Raw genomic sequence first — 16,599 nt, forward strand, 5'->3', positions numbered from 1 at the left:
AATAAAGCAAGTATAGTAAAATGTTCGTTGAGAATAAGGCTATTCACTATAAAATTCTTTCAACTTTATGTTTGAAATTTTTCACAATAAAATGGGATGGGGGAGTAATTGCAGGACTCACCCAGTGTGTGTATACACATGCGCCTCCTGTAAGCGCTGCCACCTAAAACGCTTGTCCTCGATAGGCTAGATAAAAGAGGGGCATCCAGGGGTGGATAACGGGAGAGGAGTGGGAGAGGCATCCTAGCAGCATCAGGGCTTCTGATGGCAGATGTATTGGAACCCGGAAGTGTGTTTTTTTTATTCTCTGCTCTTGGGGAGTATAGGTGGGTGGCCTCTGAGCCTGGGGTCACTCTCGGGAGGCGAGGAAATTCTTAGTTCGAAGATGCCCATGTATCTTTCCCTCTTGTATTCATATTCACTCCCAAATGCCAGGGGCTGGTGATTCCGAAGCGGCAGTGTGTGGCTGGGTACGCAGGTGGGGGCGAGATGTGTCTGAAGGGGACGGAGCGCCCTCTTCTGGCCCTGGAGGGGCCCACACAGGCCCGCTAAGCACCTGACCTGACCCTCCTCTTGAGCACCCACTCCCAGGATCTGCGCGTCCGGGATGGAAGCGCCGCAGCCCCCGGGTGGCCCAGCAAGGAGCCGGGCATCAGCAGGCGGAGACTAGTGCTGGGGGCGGCTCCGCGCGGCCGGGAGGCGGAGGACGGGGTGGAGTCGCCACCGCTGCTGCCAGCCGAGCGGCTCCACCTGTTGCAGCGTCGGAGCGCGCGGACCAGGCAAGGCAGAGCGCGGCGTGGACCTCTGCTCCCCGCGGAGAGGGACCCGGAGGGCAGTCCTGACAGAGCGGCGCGGAGGGGGCACTCCCCGGTGAGTGAGACTCGAGCGCGGCGCCAGCGCCCCTTGAAAGGCGGGGTCTCGGGGAGGGGCCCCGGCGGTTGGCTAGCGAGCCTGTGGCTAGGGTCGGGTAAAGCACTCTCAGCGGAGCCCTGTCGGCGCAGGATCTCTGGAGCCCACCGAGGCAGCCAAGCCGGGGTGCGGGAGATGGAACTCTCCGGGGTCACTGTCTCCTGCCCGCGGGCTCCTCCAGTCCCCGGTCCTTGGCAGCCTCCCCAAGAGCTGGGGCTGGCTCGCGGCGCGCGCTTCGAGCGGGCGGATCCGACACGTGGGGGTGGAAGACGCCCCCGCGCGGGATCCAGAAGCCAAGGGCGTCTGGTCGGGCAGGGCTAGGAAGGCTGCCTGGGGGAGAGGCCCCTAACTTACTTCGCTCCGTCACTCCAACCTCCCTTTCTGGTCTCCTCCTCCAGCAAGTCGGCCCGCCGGACGCCGCGCAGCGTCGGGGGCGGGCGGGAGGTCGGAACCCGTGAACCGCGCTCTGCGCAATCCCTCTGTCCGCGTGCCCGCCCGGGACCTGCTCCAGCCTTTAAGCGCCGGCAGCCGGGCCGGTGACCCAAGAGGCCCGAGGCTCCGCGCGACGCCGAGCCTGGGACACAGCACTGCGGCTCCATCTGGGGAGGCACTTCCAGCACCAGCGGACTGAGAGCCCGCGTCCTAGACGTCCGCGGCTTGAGAAGCGACGGTTAAGGACGCGGAGACCGCGGGGCTCCGCTCACCCGTCAGCCTCCGAGGCCCCCAGACCTTTGCTTTGGGGGAAGGTCAAGCCCACCCGAATTTGCCCTGAAGATGCGCCACGCCCCCTCCCCAATCTGAGCCGGGCAGGACACCAGGGGGAAGCAGCGGCCGCATCCTCGTGCCAAGCAGAAGCGGACTCTGTGCCGGGTCACTCAGCTCTTCAGCTTTTAGGAGAACTCCTAGGGGGGCGGGGACGGCGGCGAAAATGCGGATTTGAAACCGGGAGTCGAGGCGGACGTGGGGGGCTGGCGCTGCAGGAGCGGTCGACGCGGCGGCCCTGGGAGCCGCGTGGCCTGGAGGAGCGTCCGGCGGTCATGGGCGAGCTGGCTGTCGCGCGGCCAGGGGCGGACTGAACGCCGGGCCGAGACCCCACCTCCCGGGGCGCCCGGGCGACAGTCAGCCGGCGGCTACGGCCGCCCGGCTTGGGGCTGCACCCGGGGGTCCGGCCATGGCCGGCCGGGGTTGCGGCTGCAGCTGCGGCCCGGCCCACCTGAACGAGGACAACGCGCGCTTCCTGCTGCTCGCCGCGCTCATCGTGCTCTACCTGCTGGGCGGCGCCGCCGTCTTCTCGGCGCTGGAGCTGGCGCACGAACGCCAGGCCAAGCAGCGCTGGGAGGAGCGCCTGGCCAACTTCAGCCGCCGCCACAACGTGAGCCGCGACGAGCTGCGCGGCTTCCTTCGGCACTACGAGGAGGCCACCGAGGCCGGCATCCGCGTGGACAATGTTCGCCAGCGCTGGGACTTCACCGGCGCCTTCTACTTCGTGGGCACCGTCGTGTCCACCATAGGTAAGTGGGCCCTGCGGGAGGGCGGAGGGGCGGCCAGCCTCGCAGGCGTTTTTCTGGCCCGGCGCTTCGAAGGGCGGGACCGCGCTTCCCAGCCCTGCATTCATCCACCTCCGCGCTCGGCCAGGTGGCACCGATGTGAGCTGTTGCCTGATCCAAAGGTGGTATTGCCTCCCTGCTTCTTTAAGTGAGGTCCACGGACCAGCTGCGTCAGCATCACTTGGGAGCTTGTTATCAATGCAGTCTCAGCCCCTCCCCAGACCACTTGAGTCAGGATCTGCGTGTTAAAATCTCCAGGGAATCTGAGTGATCCTTAAATTGGAGACGTTCTGCTCTGGGAGTGTTCCTAGTTAAGGAGACTGAGCTTGAATTCATGGAACATTCGGGAGAAAGCTTACAGATCGGGACGGGAACCTATAAACATTAATTGAGCTAGTACCATGCAGGAGGCGCTGGTCTGAGGGGGAGAAACAAATTTTAAAGAGACTGTCCGTGACTTAAAACTTAACAGAGAGAAAAAATAGATCGAAAACGAGATTGGAAGTAAGGAGGCAAAAGTGCTAATCAGGATGGAAACTGTTTTCTGCCAGGAGGAAGCAGGTGGGGGTGGGGAGAAGGGACCTATGGGCTGAACCGCTAAGTGTTGGCCTGATTGGGCTCTGGAAACTAAAAGTGCTTTACACTCCGGAGGAGGAGAGAATTGCGTTCAGGGTCCAGTGAGCTCCCTGATCTGTAGGGAGTAGTGGAAGGAAAGCTAGGGGAGTCTCCTGGCTACTGGGATGGAGGGGGGAACTTCACGGACAGACTCAGGAGCTAGAGCTTATCTAGAGGCAATTGGAAGCTATTGAGAGTTTTTGAGCAAGAGGGTCTCATTGCTACCGTCAGTTATGCCTTTATTACCAGCAGAAGGAAAAAGATTGGGAGTCTTTGCACCACACTCCGAAGGACTGTTCACGCTTAAAGCATCCTTGAGTGATAAGGGGGTTGGGAAAGATGCTGTAGAAATTCTGAAGAAAGCAGAGAGCTGGAGCGGAGGAGGGGGCTTTGAAAGGCTGCGCAGAAAGGGAGCGGCTCCCGGCTGGCGGCCGGAGCACCGGAGCCGCAGCAGGGCCGGCAGGGGGCCGCGCAGGTGCTCGGCTGCTGTAGCCCCTCTGCTGCCAGGAGAGCTCGTCCGTGAGGCGGTTACAAGGCGGACTTCTTTGAAGCTCCCACGCAAGGTTGCCTTTGGTAGACGTTCTACCAGGAGAAGGAGCACAAGGTACAACAGGGATAAGCCTCAGACCTGATTGGTCAAGAAAGACTTCCCAGGGTTAGTCTAGAAGCCCAGGGCTCCAGCTGGTGAGTAGGAGGCAAGGTGGAGAGGACTGGCGTGATTCCGGATACACGGGCTGCGTCTGAAGTGCTTTGGGCTGAACTGCCCAGCTCGCCACCGCAACCCTCTCTCATTTCAGGCGGCCCTGCCCATCCGTGGGCCATTATGACACCACGGTAACTGGGTATCTGGTAAGAAAGACTTTCATAGCATTCTCCACGATGACCAGAACACGGGCCCTGACGGGGATGGGGGCAGAGTAATACCCTCCACAGTCCTCTCCCCCAGCCCAGTTCTCCACTGGACTCTCTTAGCAGAATTGCCTAAGTCCTCCCATTTCTCAAAAGACAGTTCCAGAATTTCTATGTAGGGAGGACTTGGGGTGAGCAAACTGATTGGGAAGGGTTGCTGTGGAACTTTCCTTGAATCTGCTATGTCTGTGTAGCTGGTACAGGGTTTTGATTTAGATTATTCATTTGGGGGTGGTTTTGGGGGGAGATTGGGGAGCTAAGTCCTCCCCACCCCCTCCACAGGCCCCCCAGTTTGTACTTCCCATGGCCATGGACGTAGGAGGGAGCAGAGTGTGTGTAAAGACTGGTGAACACCAATGCCAGAGGAACCGCGGATGTCGTGGATGGGTGGGCATGTAAGCACACAGTCATCCGGGGGCACAAATAGAATCATGAAGCCTGATGGAATAGAAGGAAACCTGGACCAAGAGTCTGGAGTTGGAGCTACTGACCCTGCCTGTACGTTGGGCCGGTTCCTTAACATTCTGAGCCCCATCCTTCTCTTCTGAGATACCTACAAGTGCCCACCTTGGTATCTGGCACATTGTAGCTGTTGAGTAAATATTAGTCCTGTCTCCTTCCCCCACCCTGCCCCTAAGCCTGCCCCTCTCGCAGGGTTTTTCTAGGGATAATGAGTTCATATAAGTGAATGTTCTTTAAAAAGAACAAAGCACTATGTAAGTATGGGCTTATTTTTACTTTCTCATTTCCCACATGTCTTTAAATTGTTTCATTAATTGCTGATGTAATAACAGCACTTGCAACCCTTTATTGGGGTACGTAATTAGGCACGTACTGTGATTATTATGTGAATATGGGATGCAGCTAATTGCATAGATTAACCACAATTTCAATCAACACAATTCATATATGTGATATGTGATTCATATGTGTGAAGTGTGATTATCCCTGTTTTATAGATGAGGAAACTGAACCTTCATGTTCTTTGTAAAATAAAGAAGAAAAAAAAAACATCTGTAATGACATCACCTAAAGTTGACCATGGTTGACAGTTTGGTCATTTTTTTAAATTGAAGGTTAGTTGATTTACAATGTTGTGTTAGTTTCAGGTGTACAGCAAAGTGATTCAGTTATACATACATATATATCAATTTTTTTCAGATTCTTCTCCCTTATAGGTTATTACAAAATATTGAGTATAGTTCCCTGTGCTATACAATAGGTCCTTGTTGGTTGGTGCATTTCTTTCTATTCTTTTTCCCTATGGACACACATATGTACATATGTATTTTTCTAAATTTGGATCATATTCTATAAACCCTTTACATCTTGTATTTTAATCGTAGTATTACATGATGGTTTTTTCTTCTAAAAATTAGTTCCTCTTTGCTTTATTCTGCAAAGATGTTGAGGTAACAGATAACAAGAAAGCATACAGTAGAATAATCATAAAATGTAAATAAAACCTCAGAACTAGGAAAAAAAGAAGAACAGAAATATGGAAAGCAATTGAATCTAGGAAATTGGTAGAGAGGAGCTTTGTCTTAGCTGAAGTTCCCTCAGAAGCAGCTTCTGAGCCAAGAATTTGAGTGCAAGCAGTTTATTGGCAGATTCAAGGGATACAGGGAGGTGAAGGAGGAAGTGATACAAGAAAGGGAAGTCAGTCAATATAGGGTATGGTATTAGGCAGAAAACATAGTGGGCAACTGATCCTTAATCTCAAGTGGAAGCTTGAGAACAGTGCAAAGCTCATGAACCAGACTTACCCCAGGCAAGGGAGCTGGGGTATTTATACACCCACACTAGTCAGAAAGTGGTTAAAAGCTGCTTGGAGGGTGGGGGAAGCACAAAAATATAATTTCCAGGTACTTGTGTCCTGATTTTTCATGGACGGCCCAAGAGTAGCCTTCTGATAAGATATAGGCACTGACCATTTGAAGTCAGGCCAGTGTGTCCAGAAATGGTAAAGGAGATCCCAGGGGGTAAGCACTGAGTATCACCAGTGACTATTCAAGCTTCAGATTGGGCTGCAGGGTCCATGGTGGAGTCATGACCCACACTGGAATTCTTTTTTTTGGCTGTGTTGGGTCTTCGTTGCTGCACGCAGGCTTTCTCTAGTTGCGACGAGCGGGGGCTACCCTTCGTTGTGGTGCACAGGCTTCTCATTACTGTGGCTTCTCTTGTGGCGGAGCACGGGCTGTAAGCATGCGGGCTTCAGTAGTTGCAGCACATGGGCTCAGCAGTTGTAGCCCACAGGCCCTAGAGCACGGGCTTCAGTAGCTGTGACGTGCGGGCTCAGTAGTTGGTGGCACGTGGGCTCTAGGGCGTGCGGGCTTCAGTAGTTGTGGCACGCGGGCTCTAGAGTGCAGGTTCAGTAGTTGTGGCACATGGGCTTAGTTGCTCCGTGGCATGTGGGATCTTCCCGGACCAGGGATTGAACCCATGTCCCCTGCATTGGCAGCCTGATTTTTAACCACTGCACCACCAGGAACGTCCCCACACTGGAATTCTTAGTAGACAAAAGGAAGCATACACCTTTTCCCAATATGCAATCCTCAAAAATATTTCCCTCTTGGGATTTTATATGGGAAACATTGCATAGGACAGTGGGTGATACTCACAAACAACAGTTTTCTGGAAAATGCAACTGAGGATTTCATGCAACTGTTGTTTAATTTAAAAGTCAGAGCAGAGTAAAAAACATTGTGGCCAGTTTCTCAGAAGTTTAAACATAGAACTACATGTGACCCAGAAATTCCACTCCTAGGGAATATATATCCAAAAGAATTGAAAGCAGAGACTCAAACAGATACAGGAACACCTCAGAGATGCTGCGAATCCGGTTCCAGACCACTGCAATAAAGCGAATATCACAATAAAGCGAGTCACATGAATTTCTTTTGGTTTCCCAGTGCCTATGAAAATTATGTTTTCCCTGTACTGTAGTCTGTTAAGTGTGCAATAGCATTATGTCTAAAAAATGTATATACCTTAATTTAAAAATACTTTATTGCTAAAAAATGCTAACCACCATCTGAGCCTTCAGTGAGTCATAGTCTTTTTGCAACAGTAACATCAAAGATCACTGATCACAGCCCACCACAACAAATACAACAATAATGAAAAAGTTTGAAATATTGCAAGACTTACCAAAATGTAACACAGAGACACAAAGTGAGCAAATGCTGTTGGAAAAATGGCATCAGTAGATTTCCTCGTCACAGGGTTGCCACAAACCTTCAGTTTGTAAAAAACACAGTAGCCGTGAAGCACAATAAAGCAAAGCACCATAAAAAGAGGTATGCCTGTATTTGTACACCAGTGTTCATTGCAGCATTATTCACAGGAGCCAAAAGGTGCAAACAACCCAAGTGTCTATCAGCAGATGAATGGATAAACAAAATATGCATACATATAATGGAATGTATGGACAATGCAGATGGACCTTGAAAATATGATACTTAGTGAAATAAGCCAGACACAGAAGGACAAATACAATTCGACTTAGATGAGGTATTTAGGATAGGCAGATTTCATAGGGATGGAAAGTAGAATAGAGGGTACCAGGGACTGAGGGAAGAAGGGAAGGCTTATTTAATGGCATTTTTGTTGGGGATGATAACAGAGTTTTGGATATAGATAGTGGCAATGGTTATACAACAATGTGAATGTATTTAATGCATTGAACAGTACACCTATGAATGGTTAAAATGACAAATATTATGTATATATATATATTTTTTTGACTAATTTAATCCTCACATCCACGGTGGCATTGGTACTTTTGTGTTTTTTTAATTAATTTATTTTGGCTGTGTTGGGTCTTCGTTTCTGTGCGAGGACTTTCTCTAGTTGTGGCAAGCGGGGGCCACTCTTCATCGCGGTGCACGGGCCACTCACTATCGCGGTCTCTCTTGTTGCGGAGCACAAGCTCCAGACGCGCAGGCTCAATAGTTGTGGCTCACGGGCCTAGTCGCTCCACGGCACGTGGGATCCTCCCAGACCAGGGCTCGAACCCGTGTCCCCTGCATTGGCAGGCGGATTCTCAACCACTGCGCCACCAGGGAAGCCCTATTATGTATATTTTACCACAGCATAGAAAGAGCAGAATATTAAAACACAACTCAGGGAGTTGATTCTGAAAGAGGCTGGTGATCAGGCTTGAAACAAGAATGAATTTGAAGTACTCAGAGAAGTAGATTGACGTTAGACTCTGTAAGTGATCTTCTGTAAATATCTTTTTCTCTCAAATAGGCATTTGTTAGGCATTTGTTTTTGTGTTTGCCTGTGTATATATAACTCAGCTTCCGTCCACAAAGGATATGAGATCATTTGCATATTGATATGGTCAGGGTAACCTTAAGCCTTGGGCTACCCCGTCATCTCAGTAGCTTAACACAGCAAGTGTTTACTTCTTACTCACCCAAAGCCCATTGAGGGTGAGGTGCTTTACCAGGACAGTTGTCTCCTGGGTTGGCCCAGTGTTCCAGGATTCTTTTATCTTGGGGCTGCTCTTTGTCAGCTCACGCCTCCAGTACTGCCCAGGAGGGGACAGAAAGGGTTGAAGAGTGGAGCACCTGCAATTAAAGGGCCACCACCTGGAGGTGACAAGAAGTCACCTCCACACGCGTTTCATTGGCCAAATCAAGTCCCATGGCTACACCCAACTTCAAGGATGTAAAGAACCACACTCCTCCCGTAAGTCCAGACGTGGATAAGACTTGATCTCGGTGAACAGCACAGATGCCTACCGCACATATAGGCACAGTGCACTAGAAATGGATACTAATGGATTTAAGACATTGGGGAGATGAGAAAACATGAGTAGGATAGGACAGTTAAGCCACAAATTGTTAATACACAGAGATATATGTCAAAAGGACCCACGTAACTGCCAGATTTGGCTGTGAGTTTTCCAGTTGTTGAAAGAAAGAGGCAAGGGCAACCATTAAATGGTTCCTTTAATCCAGGCTGGCTGCTTGGAAGACACCCAGCTTTTTTAGATGTGAATAAAAATTTCTCCTATAGATTGTCATGAAAGGGACAAGATAATGTGGTGAGTAGTCTTCTCCACTGCATCTCAGCTGTGAAAGAGAACCCCGTGCTCCTGCACGGCATAGCATCCCTCAGTACAAGGTACAGTTCCGTAAAAGCCCCTCTGCCTAAGTCCAAGGTCATGCAGTGTGGTGTCCAGCTTCCAACTGTATGGTCCAGTAAGAACGTTTAGAATTCTCTACTGGCGGTTCCCAAGGTTCACTGTCCATAAGAACTCACCTGAGGGGAGTGTGGTGCTTGTTAAAATGCAGCTGTTTGGATCCCCCTTTCAGAGCTCCTGATGCATTTTAAGAAACTTCCCCAGATGGCTCTGATAGAGGCAGAACAGGGGGCACACAGGAGGATAGGAGTTGGCCTAAGGTTGAAAATTGAGGCCACCCCCAAGGATTCTCGCTACTCAAACAGGGGTCCGTGAATCAGCAGGATCAGCATCACCTTGGACCTTGTTAGAAATGCAGAGTCTCAGGCCAGCCCCAGACTACCTGAATTAGAAGCTGCTCTTCAACAAACCACCTGGTGAATTGTAGCCACGTTAAAGTTTGAGAACTCTGGAGTCTAGAAGGCTGTTGTCTTGTGATGTTGCTGACTAGGGAAGGCCCCTCCCTGAGCTTTGAAACTTAGGCAAGCCGGTGGCAGGGCTAGAATGGATAGGAGTGAGATGTGCTTGTCTTTTGCCTTGGTGGACCTCCTCACCTGCTGGTGGTTTAAGGAGGCAAGGGGAACGTTAATTTAGAACAACACTGGGACTTCCCTGGCGGTCCAGTGGTTAGGATTCCACGTTGCCACTGCAGGGGGCCACAGGTTTGATCCCTGGTCAAGGAACTAAGATCCCACATGCTGGGTGTCGAGGCCAAATAAAAAATAAAAACAAAAAAGGGAAAAAAAAGGTGCAAATGAAAACTAATGAGATAAGGAAAAACTCTTGAAAAAAAAATCTAGAACAATACTATCAGATGCAGGGATGTGCTGCGTCTGAGCTGAGAAAGTGACTCTGGCTTGTATGGGTCTGGGAAGCTCAGACTCGGAGATGCCCAGCCCCGCCTCAGTGGTGGACCACTCAAAGTCGATGACCAGATCTTCAACACAGTTTTATTTATTTTAACTAAACAGAGATGATCATAGTGGCGCCCCTTTTTGGACCTGGGTGTGGTTCATGATTAGCACCTGTGCAGCGGTATTCTACAAGGCTCTCGTGGGGTTCAGGAGCTGGGCAGACAGGTATGTGATTTGGCCTGGCCAGTGTGCACACCTATGGGGTGCTGAACTGGATGTTGTTTTCAGAATCGTTTTTTTTTTTTTTTTCTACATGGAAAGAGCTTTTGAATCAAATTATATTAGATCCAAAAAATAAAATACTGGGCATCACCATCTTATAGTCTAAAGCTATAACCGAACATCAAAGATGATGAACAGGCATTGTGAAAGAGTAAAAGCATCCCATGAATACGTTAATAAATGTCACATGTTAGCAGATGTCATACGTGTGTCAAGATTTAACTGACACATTGAATTGGCACTTCACATTTTACAAAGCATTTGCACACAAATCTTAGGAGATGGGCAGAGAAGTTACTAGCAATTCCGTCTTGCAGATAAGGAAACTGAGGTACAGAAATATTTTATGACCACGCGGCTATAAAGCAGCAAAATCAAGATTAGAACCGGATTTCATTTCGTTTATTGTCTGTTGATAAAAGAAATACATATTCATTTTAGAAGACTGGACATATATAGGAAAGTATAAAAAAGAAACTAAAAATCACCCATAATTCTACCATCCAACAAGAACCACCGTTAATATTTTGGTATATCATATTATATTGGACCTAAAGAACTAAAGATTTTACTGAATCTAATATGCCTCATTATTTTATGTACCATTGAGAAAGCAAATAATGCCGCCAATTAAATCTTGACAATTGCTAGCAATTGTGAAATTATCCTGATTTCTGAGATACTAAAATATTCAGAAAAATATCTTAAAATCACTGAAATATATTTTGTATCTGTTTTCCATATAACCATTATAACATGAGCATATAACAACTGATATAATTAGGTAAAAATGAATCACATTATAGTTAAAATTTCTTTGATTTATATTAAAGTTGATTACTTTTAAATATTTATTAAAAATACAGTTTATCTCTGAATCAACTAGCTAATCCCCCATTTTTCTTTTGGGAGCAAGAGATACTGTGTTAATCATCGTATGGTTGTACTTTATATTTTGAGAATTTTAGCCATTTGCCATGTTTGTATCTTACTTTCCATCCGTTGTCGATTCCTGTTTAATGTTTATTTAGATATAGAAACATTTTTAATTTGTGTGTCATTTCATATTTTAGTTTTTCCTTCTGATTTCTTCCATTGCTTTTGTGCTTAGAAAACCTTTTCCCATCTGTAAGAATGCTTATTGGTTTTTTTAAAATTGAGGTGACATTGGTTTACAGTACTATGTAAGTTTCATGTGTACAGCGTTATATTTCTACTTCTGTATACGCTACAATGTGCTCGCCACCAGAAATTTAGTTTCCATTTGTAGCCATACAGTTGATCCCCTTTACCCATTTTACCCTCACCCTACCTCTTCCCTTCTGAGAACCACCACTCTGTTCTCTGTATTTACATGTTTGTTTTTGTTTGATTTAGTTTGTTCATTTATTTTTGTTTTTTATATTCCACATATAATGAAATCATATGGTAGTTGTCTTTCTCAGTCTGATTTATCTCACTTGGCATAATACCCTCAAGGCCCATCCATGTTGTCACAAATGGTAAGATTTCATCTTTTTATGGCTGAGTAGTGTTCCATTGCATGTATATATGTGTGTGCGTATCACATTTTCTTCATTCATCTGTTGACGTGCGCTTAGGGTGTTTCCATATCTTGGCTATTGTAAATAATACTGCAGTGAACATTGGGGTACACATATCTTTTCAAATTCATGTTCTCATATTCTTTGGGTAAATACCCAGTAGTGGGATAGCTGGGTCATATGGTAGTTCTCTTCTTAACTTTTTGAGGAACCTCCATACTCTTTTCCACAGTGGCTGCACCAATTTACGTTCCCACCAACAGTGTAGGAGGGTTCTCTTTTCTCCACATCCTTGCCAACACTTTTTATTTCTTGCCTTTTTGATAATAGCCAGGATGCCAGTTTTTGTTCAGTATTTTTTCAACTGCTCTACACTTTTAGTCATAGCAATAGCTGTTAAAACACTGTAACCTGTTGTTTCATGTGAACAATGATGGGTACATTTTAAGACTGTAGCCAAGGAGCAGTGCTGGTCCTGGGGAATGAGGGAGCAGAAAGAGTGGCTGGTAGGAATTTGCATGCATTCGTTCAAGGTAGGGTCATCTCTCTTGGGATCTACTACCAAATTTTCATGGGGAAGCTCTCAGACTGTCCATAATGAGGACCCTGGATTTGTTTAATTATTTGTTTCCGACTTAGGAAACTTCAGTACCTATCTTGAAATTAGAGACTTTGCAGGCCATAGCTCTTACTGTCCACTGCCCAGCATTCTCATACACATACATGTTCATTTCGGCTTGTTTCATTAGAAATTCTCGTTTATGTTGTAAAACAGCGATTTCCTCTTCTTTTATCCTAAATTCCCTCCTGTTCTCTCTTCCCCTTCATACCTTTCTCTGTGAAGGAGAGATGGGTTTGGTATGAATGTAACCCACATAATTCTTGGGCTCCTTAGGGTTCTTAGGGTATGGTGTTCCATACAAAAAAGCATGTTCCATTAGCCCAAAGTAATGGAAAAATAAATTCAATTTTTGCTTGTGTATCTCTAAAGAATCTTAGTCTCCCAAAGCGAGAGAGAGGCATGGACATATATACACTACCAAATGTAAGGTAGATACATAGTGGGAAGCAGCCGCATAGCATAGGGAGATCAGCTCGGTGCTTTGTGATCGCCTGGAGGGGTGGGATAGGGAGGGTGGGAGGGAGGGAGACGCAAGAGGGAAGGGATATGGGAACAGATGTATATGTATAACTGATTCACTTTGTTATAAAGCAGAAACTAATAAAAAAAATGAAAAAAGGAAAAAAAAAGAATCTTAGTCTCCAATTTATAACACAAAGGAAAGCTTCCTCTTTCCCCATCTCCCTGTCTCTCATTCCTCAAAGGAGTTCTGGAGCCTTTTATCCCGAAACCCCTCCCCACATCCTCCCCAACTGGCAGCCCTCTCAGTCTTTCTGTCCTTCCTTGTCTCTTCTCCCCCATCTCTCTCTGCTCTGTATTATCGTGATTGACTTAACCTCTCCAACTTCTTTTAGCTTCCCCTCATTCAGCCTAGTCTTCATAGTAAAGCATAGCCCCAGGAGCTGACCCAGCAAGCCACAGTCCTTTCCCCTGAGGAGGAGAGAGGACAGGGGATGATTACTATCACCAGCCCATCAGTGACTTTATAGGCGAGGACACTCTCCCTGTAGAGGAACACATTACCGTGTTTGGACCCAGAAGCCCACGGTCTTGCTGAGGACAGTGGGGAAACACACCTCATCAGGACACATCTCCATCATCATGCTGCCCTCCCTTCACCCTCCAGCCTTCTGCCTCCTTCTCTTCAGTTTATCTGAATTGCTGGACATTATACCACTTTTCTGAAAGGCTGCACCTTTAGCATACCCACCGCATCTTCCTATGGCCAGAGAGCCATCATAGAAGCGTCATGAAATGTTCAGGATTTATTGTTCCCATTCTCTGATCAACCCCCCAGCATCTCTGCTATTGATCACCTCTTCTTGGAAATCCTGTGGTCAGTGAGCCCAGAGGTCAGACCAGGAATGCAACTGAGAGTGACTTAGAGGTGTGGGACATTAGGGAGCAGTGGGGCATGTGCCCTGGAAAGAGCAGCCCCACCACAGGCATTCAGATGCTAATTGCAAAACAACATTGTCCTGGCCAGACAGGTCTGAGGACAGCTCGACTCCAGAGTGTGAGTCCCTCAGTTAAAGCTTTGATCATCTGTGAGCTCCAGGCTGCTTTCCCTTTGGGAGGGAGAAGGATAAGAAGCTCTGAACTCTTCTTCATCAGTAGCAGCATCTATTTTTTTTTTTTTTTTTTTGCGGTACGCAGCCCTCTCACTGTTGTGGCCTCTCCCATTGCGGAGCACAGGCTCCGGACGCGCAGGCTCAGCGGCCATGGCTCACGGGCCCAGCCATTCCGCAGCATGTGGGATCTTCCTGGACCGGGGCACGAACCCATGTCCCCTGCATCGGCAGGCTGACTCTCAACCACTGCGCCACCAGGGAAGCCCAGTAGCAGCATCTTGATCTTTGTAGTTCACTTAAGTACCTGTTTGTGCAGGACACTTGATCATCACAGAGGGTAAATCTAACATATTCGCTGTCACATTGTGCACCCACTAATGTCTAAAAGGAGCTGGGGGTAGTTATTGATATATTCTCTTAACTCCTCCGATACTCATGACTAAACATATTGTATTGTAATCCATAAGTACCTACTATTCTGGTTTTATTCCTTTCCTTTTATGTTATTTCCTGTACACTTTCTCAAGAATTCCATGTGTTCAATTAATGTAGAATAGTTTATTTAACGATCCTTAAATTATTGGATTTGGGGGTTATATGTGATATTTTTTACTCTTGTGTTTAATTAAAAATTATGAAATTTATGGAGTGCTTTACCATAGGTTAAACCCAGTACAATCTTTACATATGTTTAATTCTTATAACAACCCCATAAGGGTAGGTACTGTTAATATTCTCACATTACAGACCAGGATCTGAAGCCCAGAGAGCTTCCAGGCAGTGTCTGAAGTTACCCAGTGGAAGTAGTGTGGGGCATCCCTTTAGAGCTTATACTTTGAACCACCACTTCTTTGCCATTTCTTCCTTTGGGGTCCTTGTGGGGAGAATTGCCAGTTAAAGAGATCACAACCCCTTTTCTCAGTGGTGTTGGTCCTTAGGTAACCTGCGGTAATAGAAGAAGACAGAGATGGCCTGGTTAGCAGAATGTCAGGATGGTAAAAGGTTTGGGTGGTGTTCTGCCTACCTCCCAGGAGTCCACATAATCAGAGCCTGTACCTCCCATTGGAATATTTGATGTTCTCTCAAAGTTGCAAGCGTCCTCCCATCACCATGACAACTCATGAGCCTGCCCCCAGAATTTTACTCTCCAGTTTGGACATATTTGATCCCAGAAGTCACTTCCTGACTCTGCCCATGAACTCTTGGAATACTGGCACCAAAGCTGTGTCTTGGGTCTTCCCTAGTATTAAGCATCTGATGAAGATCAGATTGATCTTAGAGACCAATCTTAGAGACCAACATCGATCTTAGAGACCAACCAGGCAAGTGGTTTTCAAACTATGCTCCAAGGACCCCTGGGATTCTTTGTGGTATATAAGTGCTATCTTGAGAGCCAAGGGGGACACATCAAGTTCTTAACTTTGTTGTATGTTTTTATTTATATATGTCCCAAATATTTATCCTATTATGCTACCTTTTTATTGACTATTGTTTGGAATGTAGAAGAGATTTTTTTTTTTTTTTTTTTTTTTTCCGGTACGCGGGCCTCTCACTGCTGTGGCCCCTCCCGTTGCGGAGCACAGGCTCCGGACGCGCAGGCCCAGCGGCCATGGCCCACGGGCCCAGCCGCTCCGCGGCATGTGGGACCCTCCCAGACCGGGGCACGAACCCGTGTCCCCTGCATCGGCAGGCGGACTCCCAACCACTGCGCCACCAGGGAAGCCCAGAAGAGATTTTTATATACCCAAATACACTCATTTTCACTGGCATTTTTTTTCTATATTTTTTCATAAATTTAGGTCCTCTCTGTGGTTGAGATAAATATTCTTATCCATTCTCTGTTTAGTTCTAACTCATCTCAGTGTTTTTCAAAAAGACTGTTTTATAAATGCTTTTTTATGGCTGGCTATATAATTATATAATATATGATTTATTTCTAAAATTATCACATAATGGTTTGAGAATGTGCATTTTCCAGAGTTCTCTTTTTTATTTGAGTGTTTCTGTGTATCTTGGTATCTGTATATATTTCAGTTGGATTTTTTTCTTACCTTACAGAATTTTGGAGCAGGAGGGAACATAATCCCCAACCACACTCTAAGCCTAGTAAACACACACAAAATAACATTTGTGTGTTTGGGGACATATAAATTCAGTGTTATTGATTTCATCACTGTGTAACTTTAAATTTTATTAATAATACTTTTGTTTACTTCTTTATGCTTTATATGCTAACAACTATTTTTAAACTTACATTTGATTAAATTCCTGCATTATATTAGCAGAGACTTGCTGACTTTTGGACCATCTCTCTAGTTTTAATTTTTAAAGTAAACCACTTAATTTTTTTAATTTCCCAGTTTTAAAATTTTCATTTATTTATTTTTGGCTGCATTGGGCCTTCGTTGCTGCACACAGGCTTTCTCTACTTGCGGCGAGCGGGGGCTACTCTTCGTTGTGGTGCGCAGCCTTCTCGTTGCGGTGGCTTCTCTTGTCATGGAGCACGGGCTCTAGGTGCGCGGGCTTCAGTAGTTGTGGCATATGGGCTCAGT

General features: G+C 46.9%; 1 protein-coding gene across 1 annotated transcript in view; it reads left to right on the forward strand.

Annotated features, from left to right (window-relative positions):
* Positions 1 to 2,080: 2,080 nt before the first annotated feature.
* Positions 2,081 to 16,599, forward strand: part of KCNK13 (potassium two pore domain channel subfamily K member 13) — a gene marked incomplete at its 5' end in the record, with an annotated part of 117,296 nt that continues 102,777 nt past the window's right edge. The window contains one exon of the mRNA XM_081229459.1: positions 2,081 to 2,420. Within this exon, the coding sequence (XP_081085585.1) occupies positions 2,081 to 2,420 (340 nt within the window). The remainder of the gene's footprint in view (positions 2,421 to 16,599) is intronic.

The sequence above is a fragment of the Mesoplodon bidens genome (assembly GCF_964165515.1).
Source record: "Mesoplodon bidens genome assembly, chromosome: 3".
NCBI lineage: Eukaryota > Metazoa > Chordata > Mammalia > Artiodactyla > Ziphiidae > Mesoplodon > Mesoplodon bidens.